The sequence below is a fragment of the Salvelinus fontinalis genome, chromosome 41 (assembly GCF_029448725.1).
Source record: "Salvelinus fontinalis isolate EN_2023a chromosome 41, ASM2944872v1, whole genome shotgun sequence".
NCBI lineage: Eukaryota > Metazoa > Chordata > Actinopteri > Salmoniformes > Salmonidae > Salvelinus > Salvelinus fontinalis.
This window is the reverse complement of record NC_074705.1, coordinates 2956777-2974289: the sequence shown is the minus strand read 5'-3', so window position 1 is coordinate 2974289 and position 17513 is coordinate 2956777. Positions and strand designations below refer to the sequence as shown.

Sequence of the window (17513 nt, the reverse complement as noted above, 5' to 3'; positions counted from 1 at the left end):
ACAGACTCTAAAATGGAGTCCACACTACCGTAATGACCGAGGTCAGTAGAGACAGACTCTAAAATGGAGTCCACACTACCGTAATGACCGATGTCAGTAGAGACAGACTCTAAAATGGAGTCCACACTACCATAATGACCGAGGTCAGTAGAGACAGACTCTAAAATGGAGTCCACACTACCGTAATGACCGAGGTCAGTGGAGACAGACTCTAAAATGGAGTCCACACTACCATAATGACCGAGGTCAGTGGAGACAGACTCTAAAACGGAGTCCACACTACCGTAATGACCGAGGTCAGTGGAGACAGACTCTAAAATGGAGTCCACACTACCATAATGACCGAGGTCAGTAGAGACAGACTCTAAAATGGAGTCCAAACTACCATAATGACCGAGGTCAGTAGAGACAGACTCTAAAATGGAGTCCACACTACCGTAATGACCGATGTCAGTGGAGACAGACTCTAAAATGGAGTCCACACTACCGTAATGACCGAGGTCAGTAGAGACAGACTCTAAAATGGAGTCCACACTACCGTAATGACCGAGGTCGGTAGAGACAGACTCTAAAATGGAGTCCACACTACCATAATGACCGAGGTCGGTGGAGACAGACTCTAAAATGGAGTCCACACTACCATAATGACCGAGGTCAGTAGAGACAGACTCTAAAATGGAGTCCACACTACCGTAATGACCGAGGTCAGTAGAGACAGACTCTAAAATGGAGTCCACACTACCGTAATGACCGATGTCAGTAGAGACAGACTCTAAAATGGAGTCCACACTACCATAATGACCGATGTCAGTAGAGACAGACTCTAAAATGGAGTCCACACTACCGTAATGACCGAGGTCAGTAGAGACAGACTCTAAAATGGAGTCCACACTACCGTAATGACAGAGGTCAGTGGAGACAGACTCTAAAATGGAGTCCACACTACCGTAATGACCGAGGTCAGTGGAGACAGACTCTAAAATGGAGTCCACACTACCATAATGACCGAGGTCAGTAGAGACAGACTCTAAAATGGAGTCCACACTACCATAATGACCGAGGTCAGTAGAGACAGACTCTAAAATGGAGTCCACACTACCATAATGACCGATGTCAGTAGAGAAAGACTCTAAAATGGAGTCCACACTACCGTAATGACCGAGGTCAGTAGAGACAGACTCTAAAATGGAGTCCACACTACCGTAATGACAGAGGTCAGTGGAGACAGACTCTAAAATGGAGTCCACACTACCGTAATGACCGAGGTCAGTAGAGACAGACTCTAAAATGGAGTCCACACTACCGTAATGACCGAGGTCAGTGGAGACAGACTCTAAAACGGAGTCCACACTACCGTAATGACCGATGTCAGTAGAGACAGACTCTAAAATGGAGTCCACACTACCGTAATGACCGAGGTCAGTAGAGACAGACTCTAAAATGGAGTCCACACTACCGTAATGACCGAGGTCAGTGGAGACAGACTCTAAAATGGAGTCCACACTACCGTAATGACCGAGGTCAGTAGAGACAGACTCTAAAATGGAGTCCACACTACCATAATGACCGAGGTCAGTGGAGACAGACTCTAAAATTGAGTCCACACTACCGTAATGACCGAGGTCAGTAGAGACAGACTCTAAAATGGAGTCCACACTACCGTAATGACCGAGGTCAGTGGAGACAGACTCTAAAATGGAGTCTACACTACCATAATGACCGAGGTCAGTAGAGACAGACTCTAAAATGGAGTCCACACTACCGTAATGACCGAGGTCAGTAGAGACAGACTCTAAAATGGAGTCCACACTACCGTAATGACCGAGGTCAGTGGAGACAGACTCTAAAATGGAGTCCACACTACCGTAATGACCGATGTCAGTAGAGACAGACTCTAAAATGGAGTCCACACTACCGTATTGACCGAGGTCAGTAGAGACAGACTCTAAAATGGAGTCCACACTACCGTAATGACCGAGGTCAGTAGAGACAGACTCTAAAATGGAGTCCACACTACCGTAATGACCGAGGTCAGTAGAGACAGACTCTAAAATGGAGTCCACACTACCGTAATGACCGAGGTCAGTAGAGACAGACTCTAAAATGGAGTCCACACTACCGTAATGACCGAGGTCAGTAGAGACAGACTCTAAAATGGAGTCCACACTACCGTAATGACCGAGGTCAGTAGAGACAGACTCTAAAATGGAGTCCACACTACCATAATGACCGAGGTCAGTAGAGACAGACTCTAAAATGGCTGCTCCGCTAGCGTAAAGATCGAGGTCGGTAGAGGCAGACTCTAAAATGGAGTCCACACTACCGTAATGACCGAGGTCAGTAGAGGCAGACTCTAAAATGGCTGCTCCGCTAGCGTAAAGATCGAGGTCGGTAGAGAGAGACTCTAAAATGGCTGCTCCGCTAGCGTAACGATCGAGGTCGGTAGAGGCAGACTCTAAAATGGCTGCTCCGCTAGCGTAACGATCGTGGTCGGTAGAGACAGACTCTAAAATGGCTGCTCCGCTAGCGTAACGATCGAGGTCGGTAGAGGCAGACTCTAAAATGGCTGCTCCGCTAGCGTAACGATCGAGGTCGGTAGAGGCAGACTCTAAAATGGCTGCTCCGCTAGCGTAAAGATCGAGGTCGGTAGAGAGAGACTCTAAAATGGCTGCTCCGCTAGCGTAACGATCGAGGTCGGTAGAGGCAGACTCTAAAATGGCTGCTCCGCTAGCGTAACGATCGAGGTCGGTAGAGACAGACTCTAAAATGGCTGCTAGCGTTACCAACCTGGTGGTCTTCAAACTGGTCTCCTCCAAAGGCAGCGACACAGGGTTTGATGCCCCCTGTCCCCAGAGCGATGAGGAACAGGCCAACCATAGACATGGCCCTGAGAGGAGAGCACATCACTTATCACTTCAACTAATGCAACTCATATCGTAGAGGTTGAGTCAACTTGATTGACTAAGTTTACACAACTCTAATCGTTTTACAATGCTGTGGTATAGGCTTATATAGGATGTTGTGTTTAGGGTGAACAACAGATGAACTCACACATGGAAGGTCATGTTGTCAGGGGTCCCGTCCCTGTCTGTGTCTGTGATGTCGTGTATGGCGCTTACTGCCATGACAACCTGTCCCACCGTATAGACGATGGATAAATAGACAATAGTCCTGGGGAGAGAGAGGAAAGAGAGAGAGAGAGAGAGAGAGAGAGAGGGAGAGAAAGAGGAAAGAGAGAGAGAGAAAGAGAGAGGGGGACAGAGAGGGGAGAGAGAGAGGAGAGTGAGAGAAAGCAAGGGGAGAGAGAGAGAGAGAGAGAGAGAGAGAGAGAGAGAGAGAGAGAGAGAGAGAGAGAGAGAGAGAGAGAGGGGAGAGAAAGAGGAAAGAGAGAGAGAGAAAGAGAGAGAGGTAGAGAGAGAGAGGAGAGTGAGAGAAAGCAAGGGGAGAGAGAGGGAGGGAGAGAGAGAGAGATAGAGAAAGCGAGGGGAGAGAGAGGGAGGGAGAGAGAGAGAGATAGAGAAAGCGAGGGGAGAGAGAGAGGGAGAGAGAGAACAATTCGAAAACAAACCCAATCTTGATAAACTCCCATATCTACTGGGTGAAATTCCACAGTGTGACATCACAGCAGCAAGATGTGTGACCTGTTGCCACAAGAAAAGGGCAACCAGTGAAGAACAAACACCATTGTAAATACAACCCATATTTATGCTTATTTATTTTCCATTTTGTACTTTAACCATTTGTACATTGTTACAACACTGTATACAGACATAATATGGAACTTTTGTGAGTGTTATGTTTCCTGTTAATTTTTTATTTCACTTTTCTTTGTTATCTATTTCACTTGCTTTGGCAAAGTCAAACGGGTGTGGGGGGGAGAAACTAATGGAAGGGATTTACCAGGAGGGCAGACGACTACAAGCAAGGGAACTACAATCCCCAGATATCATATGGAAGATCAGATAATAAATTGATGTACTGGTGTTGGGACTCACTTGAACTTCCCCAGCCAGGAGTCTGCCACGATGGCCCCCAGTATAGGAGTCAGGTAGCAGAGAGCGACGAAGGTGTGGTAGATGGAGGTGGCCAGGTCATCATCCCACTTCAGGAAATACCTGAAGTACAGCACCAACACCGCTAGAGGGAACAGAACCACAACAGAACCACTCAGTATGTCCATCTACAGCACCAACACCGCTAGAGGGGACAACAGAACCACAACAGAACCACTCAGTATGTCCATCTACAGCACCAACACAGCTAGAGGGGACAACAGAACCACAACAGAACCACTCAGTATGTCCATCTACAGCACCAACACCGCTAGAGGGAACAGAACCACAACAGAACCACTCAGTATGTCCATCTACAGCATTGGTTCACCTCTCTGCTATCTGTTAACATAGAGAGATGTGATTGGTTCACCTCTCTGCTATCTGTTAACATAGAGAGATGTGATTGGTTCACCTCTCTGCTATCTGTTAACATAGAGAGATGTGATTGGTTCACCTCTGCTATCTGTTAACATAGAGAGATGTGATTGGCTTACCTCGCATGCCATAGTAGGAGAACCGTTCACAGAACTCATTGACCACGATGAAGAAGATACTGAGAGGATACCCACACACATCCACCTGGACACAGAGTAGAACACAGATCTTTATTTGACCAAATCAAATCAAATGTTATTTGTCAAACACACATGTTTAGCAGATGTTATTGTGGGTGTAGTGAAATGCTTGTGTTTCTAGCTCCAACAGTGCAGTAATATCTAACAATTTCACAACAATACACAAATCTAAAAGTAGAAGAATGGAATTAAGAAATATATAAATATTAGGACGAGCAATGTCGGAGTGGCATTGACTAGAATACAGTAGAATAGAACACATATGAGATGAGTAAAGCAAAAATATATAAACTGCCCCTAGTCCTACTCAACATGCCTCAGATAGCCCCCTTTGTCCCACCTCCCACACATGCGGTGACCTCACCCATCATAATCAGCATGTCCAGAGATGCAACCTCTCTTATCGTCACTCAATAGGTTAACCTCCACTGTACCTGCACCCCACCATACCACTATCTGTACACTATGCCCTGAATCTATCCTACCACGCCCAGAAATCTGCTCCTTTTATTCTCTCTCCCCAACGCACTAGACGACCAGTTTTGATAGCCTTTAGCCGTACCCTCCTACTACTCCCCTGTTCCGCGGGTGATGTAGAGGTTGACCCAGGCCCTGTGCGTCCCCAGGCGCTCTCATTTGTTGACTTCTGTAACCGTAAAAGCCTTGGGTTCATGCATGTTAACATCAGAAGCCTCCTCCCTAAGTTTGTTTTATTCACTGCTTTTGCACACTCTGCCAACCCTGATGTCCTTGCCGTGTCTAAACCCTGGTTTAAGAAGGCCACCAAAAACTCTGAGATTTCCATCCCCAACTACAACATTTCCATCAAGATAGAACTGCCAAAGGGGGAGGAATTGCAATCTACTGCAGAGATAGCCTGCAAAGTTCTGTCATACTTTCCAGGTCAATGCCCAAACAGTTTGAGCTTCTAATTTTAAAAATGTATCTCTCCAGAAACGAGTCCCTCACTGTTGCCGCCTGCTACCGACCCCCCTCAGCTCCCAGCTGTGCCCTGGACACCATTTACACCATTTGTAAATTGATTGCCCCCCTATCTAGCTTCAGAGTTTGTTCTGTTAGGTGACCTAAACTGGGATATGCTTATCACCCCGGCAGTCCTACAATCTAAGCTAGATGCCCTCATTCTCATACAAATTATCAAGGAACCCACCAGGTACAACCCTAAATCTGTAAACACGGGCACAATCATAGATATCATCCTGACCAACTTGCCCTCTAAATACACCTCTGCTGTTTTCAACCAGGATCTCACAATCACTGCCTCATTTCCTGAGTCCGCTACGGGTCCGCGGTCAAACGACCAGCCCTCATCACTGTCAAACGCTCCCTAAAACACTTCTGCGAGCAGGCCTTTCTAATCGACCTGGCCCGGGTATCCTGGAAGGATATTCACCTCATCCCGTCAGTAGAGGATGCCTGGTCATTCTTTAAAAGTTACTTCCTCGTCATCTTAAATAAGCATACCCCATTCAAAAAATGTAGAACTAAGAACAGATATAGCCCTTGGTTCACTCCAGACCTGGCTGCCCTTGACCAGCACAAAAACATCCTGTGGTGGACTGCACTAGCATCGAATAGTCCCCACGATATGCAACTTTTCAGGGAAAATCAGGAACCAATACACACAGTCAGTTAGGAAAGCAAAGGCTAGCTTTTTCAAACAGAAATTTGCATCCTGTAGCTCTAACTCAAAACGTTTTGGGACACTGTAAAGTCCATGGAGAATATGAGCACCTCCTCCCAGCTGCCCACTGCACTGAGGATAGGAAACACTGTCACCTCCTCCCAGCTGCCACTGCACTGAGACTAGGAAACACTGTCACCTCCTCCCAGCTGCCACTGCACTGAGACTAGGAAACACTGTCACCTCCTCCCAGCTGCCCACTGCACTGAGACTAGGAAACACTGTCACCTCCTCCCAGCTGCCACTGCACTGAGGCTAGGAAACACTGTCACACCGATAAATCCACAAGAATTGAGAACTTCAATAAGCATTTCTCTACGGCTTTCCTCCTGGCTACCCCAACCCCGGCTAACAGCTCCGCAACCCCCGCAGCTAAGCCTCCCCAGCTTCTCCTTCACCCAAATCCAGATAGCAGATGTTCTGAAAAAGCTGGACCCGTACAAATCAGCTGGGCTAGACAATCTGGACCCTCTTTTTCTAAAATGATCCGCCTCCATTGTTGCAACCCCTATTACCAGTCTGTTCAACCTCTCTTTTTTATCGTCCGAGATCCTTAAAGATAGGAAAGCTGCCGCGGTCATCCCCCTCTTCAAAGGGGGAGACACCCTGGACCCAAACTGTTACAGACCCAAACTGTTACAGACCTATATCCATCCTGCCCTGCCTTTCTAAAGTCTTTGAAAGCCAAGTTAATGAACAGATCAGTGGCCATTTCGAATCCCACCGTACCTTCTCCGCTGTGCAATCCGGTTTCCGAGCGGGGCACGGGTGCACCTCAGCCACGCTCAAGGTACTAAACGATATCATAACCGCAATCGATAAAAGACAGTACTGGGCAGCCGTCTTCATCGACCTGGCCAAGGCTTTCGACTCTGTCAATCAGCGTATTCTTATCGGCAGACTCAGTAGCCTTGGTTTCTCAAATGACTGCCTCGCCTGGTTCACCAACTCCTTCTCAGATAGAGTTCAGTGTGTCAAATCGGAGGGCCTGTTGTCCGGACCTCTGACAGTCTCTATGGGGGTGCCACAGGGTTCAATTCTCGGGCCGACTCTTTTCTCTGTATATATCAATGATGTCGCTCTTGCTGCGGGTGATTCCCTGATCCACCTCTACGCAGACGACACCATTCTGTACACATCTGGCCCTTCTTTGGACACTGTGTTAACAAAACTCTAAACGAGCTACAATGCCATACAACTCTCCTTCCGTGGCCTCCAACTGCTCTTAAACACTAGTAAAACTAAATGCATGATCTTCAACTGATCGCTGCCCGCATCACTACTCTGGACGGTTTTGACTTAGAATATGTGGACAACTATAAATACCTAGGTGTCTGGTTAGACTGTAAACTCTCCTTCCAGACTCACATCAAACATCTCTAATCCAAAATGAAATCTAGAATCAGCTTCCTATTTCTCAACAAAGCTCACGCTGCCAAACATACCCTCATAAAACTGACTATCCTACCGATCCTCGACTTCGGCGATGTCATTTACAAAATAGCCTCCAACACTCTACTCAACAAATTGGATGCAGTCTATCACAGTGCCATCCGTTTTGTCACCAAAGCCCCATATACTACCCACCACTGCGACCTGTATGCTCTCGTTGGCTGGCCCTCGCTTCACACTCGTCGCCAAACCCACTGGCTCCAGGTCATCTACAAGTCTTTGCTAGGTAAAGCCCCACCTTATCTCAGCTCACTGGTCACCATAACAACACCCACCCATAGCACGCGCTCCAGCAGGTATATCTCACTGGTCACCCCCAAACCCAATTCCTCTTTTGGCCGCCTTTCCTTCCAGTTCTCTGCTGCCAATGACTGGAACGAATTGCAAAAATCACTGAAGCTGGAGATTCATATCTCCCTCACTATCTTTAAGCACCAGCTGTCAGAGCAGCTCACTGCACCTGTACATAGCCCATCTGTAAATAGCCCATCCAACTACCTCATCCCCATATTGTTTTTATTTACTTTTTTGCTCATTTGCACATCTATCCCTCCAGTGTTAATTTGCTAAATTGTAATTATTCCGCCACTATGGCATATTTATTGCCTTACCTCCTTACTCCATTTGAACACACTGTATACAGGTTTTTCTATTGTGTTATTGACTGTACGTTTGTTTATTCCATGTGTAACTCTGTGTTGTTGTATGTGTCGAACTGCTTTGCTTTATCTTGGCCAGGTCACAGTTGTAAATGAGAACATGTTCTCAACTGGCCTACCTGGTTAAATAAAGGATTAAAAATTATTAAAAATAATAAAAAAAATTAAGTGACTGGTGTTCCATTATAAAAGTGACCAGTGATTCCATGTCTACATATACAGGGCAGCAGCCTCTAAGGTGCAGGGTTGTGTAACCAGGTGGAAACTGCCTAGTCATGGCTGTTTAACAGTCTGATGGCCTTGAGATAGAAGCTGTTTTTCAGTCTCTCGGTCCCTGCTTTGATGCACCTGTACTGACCTCGCCTTCTGGATGATAGCGGGGTGAACAGGCAGTGGCTCGGGTGGTTGTTGTCCTTGATGATCTTTATGGCCTTCCTGTGACATCGGGTGGTGTAGGTGTCCTGGAGGGCAGGTAGTTTGCCCCCGGTGATGCGTTGTGCAGACCTCACTACCCTCTGAAGAGCCATACGGTTGCGGGCGGAGCAGGAACAATGGTGGACATCTTGAAGCATGTGGGGACATCAGACTGGGATAGAGAGAGATAGAATATGTCCGTAAACACTCCAGCCAGCTGGTCTGCGCATGCTCTGAGGACGCGGCTAGGGATGCCATCTGGGCCAGCAGCCTTGCCAGGGTTAACACAGTTAAATGTCTTGCTCACGTCGGCCAGGGAGAAGAAGAGCCCACAGTCCTTGGTAGCGGGCCGGGTCGGTGGTACTGTGTTCTCCTCAAATCGGGTGAAGACGGTGTTTAGTTTGTCCGGAAGCAAGACGTCGGTGTCCATGAAGTGGCTGGTTTTCCCTTTGTCATCCGTGATAGTCTGTAGACTGGTTTTCCCTTTGTAATCTGTGAGAGTCTGTAGACTGGTTTTCCCTTTGTAATCTGTGATATTCTGTAGACTAGTTTTCATCCGTGATATTCTGTAGGCCAGTTTTCCCTTTGTAATCTGTGATTGTCTATAGACCGGTTTTCCCTTTGTAATCTGTGATTGTCTGCAGGCCGGTTTTCCCTTTGTAATCTGTGATTGTCTGTAGACTGGTTTTCCCTTTGTAATCTGTGATTGTCTGTAGACTGGTTTTCCCTTTGTAATCCATGATTGTCTGTAGGCCGGTTTTCCCTTTGTAATCTGTGATATTCTGTAGACTGGTTTTCCCTTTGTAATCTGTGATATTCTGTAGACTGGTTTTCCCTTTGTAATCTGTGATTGTCTATAGACCGGTTTTCCCTTTGTAATCTGTGATTGTCTATAGACAGGTTTTCCCTTTGTAATCTGTGATATTCTGTAGACCGGTTTTCCCTGTGCAATCTGTGATATTCTGTAGACTGGTTTTCCCTTTGTAATCTGTGATTGTCTATAGACCGGTTTTCCCTTTGTAATCTGTGATAGTCTGTAGACAGGGTTTCCCTTTGTAATCTGTGATAGTCTGTAGACTGGTTTTCCCTTTGTAATCTGTGATTTTCTGTAGACTGGTTTTCCCTTTGTAATCTGTGATTGTCTGTAGACTGGTTTTCCCTTTGTAATCTGTAATTGTCTGTAGACTGGTTTTCCCTTTGTAATCCGTGATTTTCTGTAGACTGGTTTTCCCTTTGTAATCTGTGATATTCTGTAGGCCGGTTTTCCCTTTGTAATCTGTGATTGTCTGTAGACTGGTTTTCCCTTTGTAATCTGTGATTGTCTGTAGACTGGTTTTCCCTTTGTAATCTGTGATTGTCTGTAGACTGGTTTTCCCTTTGTAATCCATGATTGTCTGTAGGCCGGTTTTCCCTTTGTAATCTGTGATTGTCTGTAGACTGGTTTTCCCTTTGTAATCCATGATTGTCTGTAGGCCGGTTTTCCCTTTGTAATCTGTGATTGTCTGTAGACTGGTTTTCCCTTTGTAATCTGTGATTGTCTATAGACCGGTTTTCCCTTTGTAATCTGTGATTGTCTGTAGACTGGTTTCCCCTTTGTAATCTGTGAGAGTCTGTAGACTGGTTTTCCCTTTGTAATCTGTGAGAGTCTGTAGACTGGTTTTCCCTTTGTAATCTGTGATATTCTGTAGACTGGTTTTCCCTGTGCAATCTGTGATATTCTGTAGACTGGTTTTCCCTTTGTAATCTGTGATTGTCTATAGACCGGTTTTCCCTTTGTAATCTGTGATAGTCTGTAGACAGGGTTTCCCTTTGTAATCTGTGATAGTCTGTAGACTGGTTTTCCCTTTGTAATCTGTGATTTTCTGTAGACTGGTTTTCCCTTTGTAATCTGTGATTGTCTGTAGACTGGTTTTCCCTTTGTAATCTGTGATTGTCTGTAGACTGGTTTTCCCTTTGTAATCCGTGATTTTCTGTAGACTGGTTTTCCCTTTGTAATCTGTGATATTCTGTAGGCCGGTTTTCCCTTTGTAATCTGTGATTGTCTGTAGACTGGTTTTCCCTTTGTAATCTGTGATTGTCTGTAGACTGGTTTTCCCTTTGTAATCTGTGATATTCTGTAGGCCGGTTTTCCCTTTGTAATCTGTGGTAGTCTGTAGGCCGGTTTTCCCTTTGTAATCTGTGATTGTCTGTAGACTGGTTTTCCCTTTGTAATCTGTGATATTCTGTAGGACGGTTTTCCCTTTGTAATCTGTGATATTCTGTAGGACGGTTTTCCCTTTGTAATCTCGTGTTGGAGCCGTTGAATTGGGACTCCACCTTGACAATATGCTGACGTTTTGCCTGTTTGATTGCCTTACGGATTTAAAAAAAAAATGTTATTAACATTTGTTTAACTAGCAAGTCAGTTAATAACAAATTCTTATTTTCAATGACGGCCTAGGAACAGTGGGTTAACTGCCTTGTCCAGGGGCAGAACGGCAGATTATTACCTTGTCAGCTCGGGGATTCGATCTAGTAACCTTTCGGGTTACTGGCCCAACGCTCTAACCACTAGGCTACCTGCCGCCCCAAAGGTTAGTCTCATTGAGATTAAAACAGCTCTTTTCAAGAGAGACTTGGCCGAAATAGCAGCAAGTGTTATACACAGAAACATTTCCAAGATAAAACACGACAGTGTAAAAAAACATCAGTTGACACACGGAGCAGGCAAGACGTACTGTGGAGATGTACTGCATACGGAGCAGGCAAGACGTACTGTGGAGATGTACTGCATACGGAGCAGGCAAGACGTACTGTGGAGATGTACTGCATACGGAGCAGGCAAGACGTACTGTGGAGGTGTACTGCATATGGAGCAGGCAAGACGTACTGTGGAGGTGTACTGCATACGGAGCAGGCAAGACGTACTGTGGAGGTGTACTGCATACGGAGCAGGCAAGACGTACTGTGGAGGTGTACTGCATACTGAGCAGGCAAGACGTACTGTGGAGATGTACTGCATACGGAGCAGGCAAGACGTACTGTGGAGATGTACTGCATACTGAGCAGGCAGGACGTACTGTGGAGGTGTACTGCACACTGAGCAGGCGAGACGTACTGTGGAGGTGTACTGCACACTGAGCAGGCTAGACGTACTGTGGAAGTATCGACAGCCCAACACGTCATTGTCCACTATCGTTTTTACCTTGAAGTCGTTCAAAGAGACAAGCTGCTGGAATTTCATGCCTACAGGTAGACACGAGGACAGAGATGAGACAGGTACCTGACAGACTGCAGCAACACTGGTCACTTTAATAATGTCTACATACTGCTGTCCACTTCATACTGTATTCTAGTCCTGGTTCATCCTATATAACTACTGCTGTCCACTTCATACTGTATTCTAGTCCTGGTTCATCCTATATAACTACTGCTGTCCACTTCATATGTATAATACTGTATTCTAGTCCTGGTTCATCCTATATAACTACTGCTGTCCACTTCATATGTATAATACTGTATTCTAGTCCTGGTTCATCCTATATAACTACTGCTGTCCACTTCATACTGTATTCTAGTCCTGGTTCATCCTATATAACTACTGCTGTCCACTTCATATCTATAATACTGTATTCTAGTCCTGGTTCATCCTATATAACTACTGCTGTCCACTTCATATGTATAATACTGTATTCTAGTCCTGGTTCATCCTCTATAACTACTGCTGTCCACTTCATACTGTATTCTAGTCCTGGTTCATCCTATATAACTACTGCTGTCCACTTCATATGTATAATACTGTATTCTAGTCCTGGTTCATCCTATATAACTACTGCTGTCCACTTCATACTGTATTCTAGTCCTGGTTCATCCTATATAACTACTGCTGTCCACTTCATACTGTATTCTAGTCCTGGTTCATCCTATATAACTACTGCTGGCCACTTCATACTGTATTCTAGTCCTGGTTCATCCTCTATAACTACTGCTGTCCACTTCATACTGTATTCTAGTCCTGGTTCATCCTATATAACTACTGCTGTCCACTTCATACTGTATTCTAGTCCTGGTTAATCCTATATAACTACTGCTGTCCACTTCATATGTATAATACTGTATTCTAGTCCTGGTTCATCCTATATAACTACTGCTGTCCACTTCATACTGTATTCTAGTCCTGGTTCATCCTATATAACTACAGCTGTCCACTTCATACTGTATTCTAGTCCTGGTTCATCCTATATAACTACTGCTGTCCACTTCATATGTATAATACTGTAATCTAGTCCTGGTTCATCCTATATAACTACTGCTGTCCACTTCATACTGTATTCTAGTCCTGGTTCATCCTATATAACTACTGCTGTCCACTTCATACTGTATTCTAGTCCTGGTTCATCCTATATAACTACTGCTGTCCACTTCATATGTATAATACTGTATTCTAGTCCTGGTTCATCCTATATAACTACTGCTGTCCACTTCATACTGTATTCTAGTCCTGGTTCATCCTATATAACTACTGCTGTCCACTTCATACTGTATTCTAGTCCTGGTTCATCCATATAACTACTGCTGTCCACTTCATATGTATAATACTGTATTCTAGTCCTGGTTCATCCTATATAACTACTGCTGTCCACTTCATACTGTATTCTAGTCCTGGTTCATCCTATATAACTACTGCTGTCCACTTCATACTGTAATCTAGTCCTGGTTCATCCTATATAACTACTGCTGTCCACTTCATACTGTATTCTAGTCCTGGTTCATCCTATATAACTACTGCTGTCCACTTCATATGTATAATACTGTATTCTAGTCCTGGTTCATCCGATATAACTACTGCTGTCCACTTCATACTGTATTCTAGTCCTGGTTCATCCTATATTACTACTGCTGTCCACTTCATACTGTATTCTAGTCCTGGTTCATCCTATATAACTACTGCTGTCCACTTCATATGTATAATACTGTATTCTAGTCCTGGTTCATCCTATATAACTACTGCTGTCCACTTCATATGTATAATACTGTATTCTAGTCCTGGTTCATCCTATATAACTACTACTGTCCACTTCATACTATATTCTAGTCCTGGTTCATCCTATATAACTACTACTGTCCACTTCATACTGTATAATACTGTATTCTAGTCCTGGTTCATCCTATATAACTACTGCTGTCCACTTCATACTGTATTCTAGTCCTGGTTCATCCTATATAACTACTGCTGTCCACTTCATATGTATAATACTGTATTCTAGTCCTGGTTCATCCTATATAACTACTGCTGTCCACTTCATACTGTATTCTAGTCCTGGTTCATCCTATATAACTACTGCTGTCCACTTCATATGTATATACTGTATTCTAGTCCTGGTTCATCCTATATAACTACTGCTGTCCACTTCATACTGTATTCTAGTCCTGGTTCATCCTATATAACTACTGCTGTCCACTTCATACTGTATTCTAGTCCTGGTTCATCCTATATAACTACTGCTGTCCACTTCATATGTATATACTGTATTCTAGTCCTGGTTCATCCTATATAACTACTGCTGGCCACTTCATACTGTATTCTAGTCCTGGTTCATCCTATATAACTACTGCTGTCCACTTCATACTGTATTCTAGTCCTGGTTCATCCTATATAACTACTGCTGTCCACTTCATATGTATATACTGTATTCTAGTCCTGGTTCATCCTATATAACTACTGCTGTCCACTTCATATGTATAATACTGTATTCTAGTCCTGGTTCATCCTATATAACTACTGCTGTCCACTTCATACTGTATTCTAGTCCTGGTTCATCCTATATAACTACTGCTGTCCACTTCATATGTATAATACTGTATTCTAGTCCTGGTTCATCCTATATAACTACTGCTGTCCACTTCATACTGTATTCTAGTCCTGGTTCATCCTATATAACTACTGCTGTCCACTTCATACTGTATTCTAGTCCTGGTTCATCCTATATAACTACTGCTGTCCACTTCATACTGTATTCTAGTCCTGGTTCATCCTATATAACTACTGCTGTCCACTTCATACTGTATTCTAGTCCTGGTTCATCCTATATAACTACTGCTGTCCACTTCATATTGTATTCTAGTCCTGGTTCATCCTATATAACTACTGCTGTCCACTTCATATGTATAATACTGTATTCTAGTCCTGGTTCATCCTATATAACTACTGCTGTCCACTTCATACTGTATTCTAGTCCTGGTTCATCCTATATAACTACTGCTGTCCACTTCATACTGTATTCTAGTCCTGGTTCATCCTATATAACTACTGCTGTCCACTTCATATGTATAATACTGTATTCTAGTCCTGGTTCATCCTATATAACTACTGCTGTCCACTTCATACTGTATTCTAGTCCTGGTTCATCCTATATAACTACTGCTGTCCACTTCATATGTATAATACTGTATTCTAGTCCTGGTTCATCCTATATAACTACTGCTGTCCACTTCATACTGTATTCTAGTCCTGGTTCATCCTATATAACTACTGCTGTCCACTTCATATGTATAATACTGTATTTTAGTCCTGGTTCATCCTATATAACTACTGCTGTCCACTTCATATGTATATACTGTATTCTAGTCCTGGTTCATCCTATATAACTACTGCTGTCCACTTCATACTGTATTCTAGTCCTGGTTCATCCTATATAACTACTGCTGTCCACTTCATATGTATAATACTGTATTCTAGTCCTGGTTCATCCTATATAACTACTGGTGTCCACTTCATACTGTATTCTAGTCCTGGTTATCCTATATAACTATATAATTGCTATGTATCACTGCAATTTTTGGAGCTAGAAACACAAGCATATTGTTAGGTATTACTGTTGGAGCTAGAAACACAAGCATAATGCTAGGTATTACTGTTGGAGCTAGAAACACAAGCATATTGCTATGTATTACTGTTGGAGCTAGAAACACAAGCATATTGTTAGGTATTACTGTTGAAGCTAGAAACACAAGCATATTGCTAGGTATTGCTGTTGGAGCTAGAAACACAAGCATATTGCTAGGTATTACTGTTGGAGCTAGAAACACAAGCATATTGCTAGGTATTACTGTTGGAGCTAGAAACACAAGCATATTGCTAGGTATTACTGCACTGTTGGAGCTAGAAACACAAGCATATTGCTAGGTATTACTGTTGGAGCTAGAAACACAAGCATATTGCTAGGTATTGCTGTACTGTTGGAGCTAGAAACACAAGCATATTGTTAGGTATTACTGTTGGAGCTAGAAACACAAGCATATTGCTAGGTATTACTGTTGGAGCTAGAAACACAAGCATATTGCTAGGTATTGCTGTACTGTTGGAGCTAGAAACACAAGCATATTGTTAGGTATTACTGTTGGAGCTAGAAACACAAGCATATTGTTAGGTATTACTGTTGGAGCTAGAAACACAAGCATATTGTTAGGTATTACTGTTGGAGCTAGTAACACAAGCATAATGCTAGGTATTACTGTTGGAGCTAGAAACACAAGGATATTGCTAGGTATTACTGTTGGAGCTAGAAAAACAAGCATATTGCTAGGTATTACTGTTGGAGCTAGAAACACAAGCATATTGCTAGGTATTACTGTTGGAGCTAGAAACACAAGCATATTGCTAGGTATTACTGTTGGAGCTAGAAACACAAGCATATTGTTAGGTATTACTGTATTGTTGGAGCTAGAAACACAAGCATATTGCTGGGTATTACTGTTGGAGCTAGAAACACAAGCATATTGCTAGGTATTACTGTTGGAGCTAGAAACACAAGCATATTGCTAGGTATTACTGTTGGAGCTAGTAACACAAGCATATTGCTAGGTATTACTGTTGGAGCTAGAAACACAAGCATATTGCTAGGTATTACTGTTGGAGCTAGAAACACAAGCATATTGCTAGGTATTACTGTTGGAGCTAGAAACACAAGCATATTGCTAGGTATTACTGTTGGAGCTAGAAACACAAGCATATTGCTAGGTATTACTGTTGGAGCTAGAAACACAAGCATATTGTTAGGTATTACTGTTGGAGCTAGTAACACAGGCATATTGCTAGGTATTACTGTTGGAGCTAGAAACACAAGCATAATGCTAGGTATTACTGTACTGTTGGAGCTAGAAACACAAGCATAATGCTAGGTATTACTGTTGAAGCTAGAAACACAGGCATATTGCTAGGTATTACTGTTGGAGCTAGAAACACAAGCATATTGCTAGGTATTACTGTACTGTTGGAGCTAGAAACACAAGCATATTGCTAGGTATTACTGTTGGAGCTAGAAACACAAGCATATTGTTAGGTATTACTGTTGGAGCTAGAAACACAAGCATATTGCTAGGTATTACTGTTGGAGCTATAAACACAAGCATATTGTTAGGTATTACTGTATTGTTGGAGCTAGAAACACAAGCATATTGCTGGGTATTACTGTTGGAGCTAGAAACACAGCATATTGCTAGGTATTACTGTTGGAGCTAGAAACACAAGCATATTGCTAGGTATTACTGTTGGAGCTAGAAACACAAGCATATTGCTAGGTATTACTGTACTGTTGGAGCTAGAAACACAAGCATATTGCTAGGTATTACTGTATTGTTGGAGCTAGAAACACAAGCATATTGCTGGGTATTA

General features: G+C 43.5%; 1 protein-coding gene across 2 annotated transcripts in view; it reads right to left on the bottom strand.

Moving 5' to 3' along the window:
• LOC129840501 (solute carrier family 15 member 1-like) overlaps nt 1–17513 on the bottom strand; it is a 211982-nt gene that overhangs the window by 31354 nt on the left and 163115 nt on the right. For both annotated transcript variants that reach the window (XM_055908420.1, XM_055908419.1), the window contains exons 3-6: nt 4550–4634; nt 3996–4137; nt 3052–3171; nt 2788–2887 (exon numbers count right to left, since the gene is read on the bottom strand). In XM_055908420.1, coding sequence (XP_055764395.1) covers nt 2788–2887; nt 3052–3171; nt 3996–4137; nt 4550–4556 — 369 coding nt within the window. In that variant the 5' untranslated portion in view covers nt 4557–4634. The remainder of the gene's footprint in view (nt 1–2787; nt 2888–3051; nt 3172–3995; nt 4138–4549; nt 4635–17513) is intronic.